General features: G+C 51.3%; 1 protein-coding gene across 1 annotated transcript; it reads right to left on the bottom strand.

Annotated features, from left to right (window-relative positions):
• Positions 1 to 234: 234 nt before the first annotated feature.
• On the bottom strand, positions 235 to 3,868 carry LOC148650218 (uncharacterized). The gene is made up of 3 exons (XM_088604921.1): positions 3,740 to 3,868; positions 684 to 2,383; positions 235 to 241 (listed from the first exon to the last, which is right to left on the bottom strand). The coding sequence occupies exons 1-3, from the start codon at positions 3,830 to 3,832 to the stop codon at positions 235 to 237; spliced, it is 1,800 nt and encodes a 599-aa protein (XP_088461047.1). The 5' UTR covers positions 3,833 to 3,868.
• Between the last annotated feature and the right edge of the window lie 1,908 nt (positions 3,869 to 5,776).

The following is a 5,776-nucleotide window of genomic DNA, read 5'->3' as shown; positions in this document are numbered from 1 at the left end:
AGTGTTCTACCGACCAGACCGTAGACAACAGGGCCTTCTCGCAGTCCAAGAACTTTTGCTCCACTGGGGTCAGGGCTCGACTGGCATACGCCACCACCCTTCGCTCTTGGTCATATTCCTGACTCAGAGCAGCCCCAAGGCAGTGCTCTGAGAACCCTGCTTCAAGGTAGAAGACCTTATTTTTGTCAGGGTAGGCCAAGCATGGTGCACTACCGAGTTTGCGCTTCAGCTCCATCACAGCCTGTTCTGGGGAAGGTCCCCACTCAAAGGGCACGTCTTTCTGCAACAGCTTGTGGAGGGGCCTTGCTATTTCAGCGTAATCCTCAATGAACTGCCGGGAATAATTACATACTCCCAGAAAGCTGCGCAGTTCAGACAGGTTAGTGGGCGACTTCATATTCTGGATAGCTTGGACTCTGCTGGACTGTGGCTGTATGCCTTGGGCTCCAACCAACAGTCCCACGTACTCCACTTGGGTCCTACACCACTGTCCCTTAGCCAGAGACAGTTTGGCCCCTGCACGGGAGAGCTGGGTCAACACATGCCTGATCTCGGCCATGTGTTCTTCCCAGGTCTGACTCCGCATCAGAATATCGTCCACATAGACCAGGTTGCCCCTGGCGGCTGCATCACTCATGGCTTTGTGCAGAAATATGTTGAACTCCGCTGGGGAGTTGGAATACCCAAAGGGGCATCGATTCCAGGTGAACTGCCTGTTTCCGAAGGAAGAGGCCAGTTTGTACTGGTCTGTCGGTTCTACCTTAAGGGTCCAGAACCCATTGGCCACATCCACTGTGGTGAAATATTTCGCTGTTGTCACCTTGGCTAACTCCTGATCTAGGTAGATCATTGGCCATCGTGACAAAGGAACCTGTTTATTCAGCTGCCGGTAGTCAATGGTCAGACGCCACTTACCATTGGGTTTCAGCACCGGCCACAGTGGGGAGTTATAAGTGGAGTTGCACTCCCTTATGATCTGACGCTCTAGTAGAGCATCCAACGTCTGCTTTATGGACTCGTATGCCGTGAGGGGAATGCGATACTGCCTGACATAGGTTGGGCGGGCGCCAGGGGCTGTGGGAATGCGCACTGTATGCAAATCCGTCACCCCGCAGTCATAGGCATCCCGTGCAAACACTTCCTGGAAATCCTGGAAGATCTGACGCAGCTGCTGACGCTGGCTTTCCGTTTCCAGGGCATCTGCCTTACCAACCTGTTCCTGTACCTGCTCTAGGAACCCCGCTTTTGACGGCATGGCGGTATCCCGGGTCGCACTCTTAGCTGAGTGGTCCGTCGGAACACCTGCGTGTACTGTGTACACAACCATCTCATCCTTATCGCTAAGGTCCACTCTGCACACCTCCTGGTTGCAGAATCCCTCTATTGGCATAATTGCGATCATCCGCCGGGGGTAGGTGTAGTACACCTGCTCGTTTCCCCCCTCCCTGGCCAAGGGACCAGGGAGCTGCCCCAGTACTGGGATGGCCAGTTCGAAATCATAGAAACCATTGTCAATTACCAGTCCCATGTCAGTGCGAGCAGGGATTTTGACATCTTGTTTTGCTATGTTCTGCACCAACAGGCAGGTGGCTCGGCCATTCCGTTCCAGTCTGGGGGTACCACAGACTGCTAGGTTCAGTCTGATAAACTGAGCTGATGGTTGGAAGAAAACCATCTCAGCATCCATTCTCTGTCCCTTCTTCAGGACAAGGCGTACCGGAAACCCTGCGGTTGATGCAGGAACGATCAGGTCCGATTCATTTACAACCTGGCAGGCCTGAGGAATCGTCTGACCTGACCGAATGTTCTCGGGGTCGCCGCTTAGAGAGTGGGCATCTGGGTTCACCCGTGTCCACAGCACACTGTTTACTGTGTCCAGCTGGGCGCCCAGTCGAACCAAGAGGTCTGCACCAATACAGACCGAATTGGTCAGCTGAGGTGCTACCTGGAAGTAGTGAGCAAACTTCCTTTTTCCGATGGAGATGGAAGCTACACAACTTCCTTTGCTCCAAATGGACCTATGAGGTGGGGGTGCCCACCACAGAACCTGTGACTGCGTCACCAGGGTCACCTGACGGCTTCGCGACAGGTCCTTGAACAGACCTTCACTGATTATGGACTTCTCAGAGCTGAGGCTGAGAATTACATCATCAACCTGCACTTCTGCAACCTGGACCCCTCCCACCACCATGGGGTGGTAGTCCTGGTCCCCCTGAGGTACCAGGGCGCACAGAAAGGACTCCCATTCATTACCGGACAGGGAGATCCACTCTTCTTCAGGGATGAAAAAGGGGTGTGCTTTACCTGGCGGGTCAAGCAGCTGCTCGGAGCACTGCTCCTGTAGTTGGGAGACCGTGGGAGTGCTGGCCTGGGCAGGACTTCCCTGTAGTTTTGGAAAGCAAGAAGAGACATTTATTTCTCGTCCAGAGGAACCAGGTGGAACCTCCAACTCAGCTATAGTGTTCAGTGGGCACTGTGTGGTCACAGCATAACCACTGAACCCCCCTTTTTGCTGTACGACAGGCTTAGGGTTTTTGACCTGAGCCCACAATTTTCCACGCTGGCAGTCCACCAGAGGCTCCAGCCTGTCAAGCAGGTCTTGGCCAATGAGTAGTGGCTCTGTTTTAAACCTAGAGATGTAAACAGGATGCACCACATTCATTGGCCCGAACCTAAGTGCCACCCACACTCGGTGTGTGATCCTGGCATGATCCTGGGTATAGCTGGAAATCTCTATCTTACACGGTTCTACCTTAAGTCTGATGCCTTTTCCTTTCGCTACTCGTTTGAGCTCGCTGAGTAGATCGGCTGACATCAAACTAATTTCAGCCCCAGTGTCAATCAGTGCTTCTCTATCTAAGACGCTTTCAAGAGAAACCTTGATATAAATACGCCTTGCTTTGCCTTTCTGGCTGAGATTCCCTAAGAATTGTTGGAAGCCTGCCTTTCCTTTGACTTCAGGGGCGGGGTCAGCGCCCAATTCAGAGTCACAGCCTTCTTTCAGGCAGGAACCCTCCCACCCAATCAGATAGACTGAGGGAGGGGTTTGGGGTGGATCCCCGCCTCCTCCAGTGAGAAGGGGCGTGGTCCTCCTAAGCTCATTCACGCTTCCGGCATTCGGTGCGGAAGGTTTACCCTGTCCTGGTCTCTCAAGCAGGGCTTGTTCAAGCCGGGCCAGGCGGGCTGCAGTCGACTCCCTTTGTCCAGCCTTATGATAGGCTCTGCCTGAGCCCTTGCCTTCCCCGTAGCGCTCACGGCGGCTCTGACGCTTAGTGCGGTCTTGCCTGCCTATTTTGCGCCGGGGCTTATAGGGCTCAGGAACCTCAGCTCCCTCGAGCTGAGGCGAGTCGTCAACCCTGCTGGCTTTAGTGGCGAACACGGCCGTTTTAGCAGGTTTTCGCTCTGAGGAAGCAGAGACTTCAGCTCCCCAGGCTTTTTGAGCCAACCTTCTAATGTCAGCCATTTTCATCGCTTTTGCATCTGTGTGCATCACAATCATTTTCCTGACTGAGGGATGCAGATTAGCAATGAATAAACCTTTGAAATTCACGTTTTCTTCGCAACCCTCTTCATTCCGCCCTGCAAAATAAGTGCGCCTAAGCCTCTCATAATAGTCGCGAGGGGCTTCAGCTTTTTCGTGCTTAATATGGTGCGCAGCGGCCACAGCGGCTATGGGATCGATAAAAGCCGAAAATTCTCCGATCATTGCCTGACACAGCTCCTCAAAGCTATTACAGACCTCCGGTCCTTGTCTGGACATCCACTCGTGTACCGCTCGGCTAGTAGTTTTCCTTACTAACAAAGCCTTTTCCTGTTCGGACGCTCCGGGCATAAACTGCAAAGTATGTCTCAGCTCATCGATGTAGGTTTCCACATTGTTCCCTGACACTGACGGGTCAAACCTTTCTACATCTTTGGCCAACTGCCTCAGGGAGTGGAGGTTAATTTTTACGGTTTCTCCGCGAGCAGGGGGACGGCCGTGATCAGGAGCAGGGGGTCTCTGCCTGAATTGCATCGCCCTTGCGCCTCGCGCAGGACTCGGCGATCTCCCCCATGCCGATCCGACCACAGACCCTGGCCGGGAGAAACCTCCTCCCGGCGCGCTGGGTGAGCGCTCCGGGCTGCTAGGTGGGCTGGCATGCAAGTGGGATCTAGCCTGTTTTGCTTCCAGGACGGCAGCATCTAACTCCTTTTGCCTTTCCTGGCTGAGCTCATTTAAACTCTCAATTTCTTTTTCTTTTTCTTTCAAGCTCGCTTCCAGGTCTCTCCTAGCTACCTCAGCCGCAGTTTCTCTAGCAGACAGGTCATCTAATTTACCTAAAACTTCCCTGAGTCTGTCTTCACTTTCCTCATTTTTCACTCTCTTTTCTCTGATTATATCCAACAACTCAACTCGCTCCGCCTTATATCTTTCTAGCTTTCCCTGAAGCTTTTGAAACTTTGTCAGCTCTGACAAAGACAGTTCCAGCTGTTTAGCTAGATTTAAGGCGAAACTCGATAGGACCTGAACTGCGTTCACGGACCCTCCTGTGTTAAGCTGGTTCGCTACTTTAGCTACTAAATCTACTTGCAGCTTCTCAATATCATCAAAGTTCAACTTTTCGATACCGCTCCAGTAACCAGGATTGTCGTCGCTAGAAATAGTACTTATAAGCGACTCCACTTCAGACATTTTAGCAGCCATTGTCATTACGTCAGAGAAACGTTAAGAGTATTACTTTTTTTTCTTTTTACTAAAATACAGTATGGAATTTAAACACCCGAGCAGATGGATTTCCAATCAGCACACGTTACACTAAACGCTAGAAAACAGGGGGATTCCTTTGCGCAGTTATCAGCACACCCGGTATTCGCGTATAGAAGCCGCGGCGCTGTGCTGAACTTGAACTCACAGCAATATCAGTTATTCTGTGCGATTGATTCTCATTTCATTCTTAACTCCGCCCACCCAGGGACGCCATTAAATGTAGTGGTTTTGATGGGTTTACTGAGACAATTATTAATTGTAGCAGTAATCACGAGGTTGTTCGTCGGGGCTTTTAGAAAATCAATCGTCAGAACAACTAACAACGCACACACACGGGTTCAATACACGGGATACATTTATTAATATAACTGTGCAACAAACATATATTAGTCTGCCTGGATACGAGCGGCAGACCTTACGGTGAGGGTTATCAACATACAAGGTATATAATCTCGAAGAGATGCAAACACAAAGAGATACACAACAGAGAATATATGTCAATATATATCGTTCGGTTACCAAATCGCTAATCAGTGTTATTACCCACTGTTACTCCAAACTCGGAAGTAAATACATTACTCATGAATTAAATTGATAACAACTTGTGTTGAGGTACAATTGAATTCTCGAGACGCAATGTAGAACATGGGGTTTACTTATCCACTGTGTTGGGATTTGGAATTCCCGGCACGAACACCAAACCAGCTGACAGGCTCTGTTGCAGCCTCTGTTGCAGCGGTTGTCCAATGGGCGTTGTGACGGCGTCCTCTGGCTACCGGCCAACCAGTCGAGGTGCAGCTCGGAGTAGGACGGGCGGAGGAATCTAACTGCGGCGCGCAGGGCAGTCGTTGCTCCGAGGGGATCTACCAGCAGTCCGGCTGGCTAGTAGAAAGTCTCTATGCACAGAGTGTGACCGCGAGTCCTCACAAGTCACTCTTTTGCCTGGGAAGAAACTGGTTCGTTCCCGGTCCAGCGCTGCTTCTGAATAAGCTATTCAGGTTGTCGACGAGGGTCCAACTGTAGGCTGCC

This window comes from Lepisosteus platostomus, chromosome 13 (assembly GCF_059453375.1).
Source record: "Lepisosteus platostomus isolate fLepPlt1 chromosome 13, fLepPlt1.hap1, whole genome shotgun sequence".
In the NCBI taxonomy this organism is placed as follows: Eukaryota; Metazoa; Chordata; class Actinopteri; order Semionotiformes; family Lepisosteidae; genus Lepisosteus; species Lepisosteus platostomus.
This window is presented reverse-complemented; position numbering and strand designations above follow the sequence as displayed.

What these genes read in the sequence shown, in the direction of transcription:
- LOC148650218 (XM_088604921.1), bottom strand. Translation starts at nt 3,832, where the DNA reads ATGCCCGGAGCGTCCGAACAGGAAAAGGCTTTGTTAGTAAGGAAAACT. An exon ending in TGTCCAGACAAGGACCGGAG is followed by an intron (nt 2,384 to 3,739) that starts GTCTGTAATAGC and finishes CCAAAACTACAG; the next exon opens with GGAAGTCCTGCCCAGGCCAG.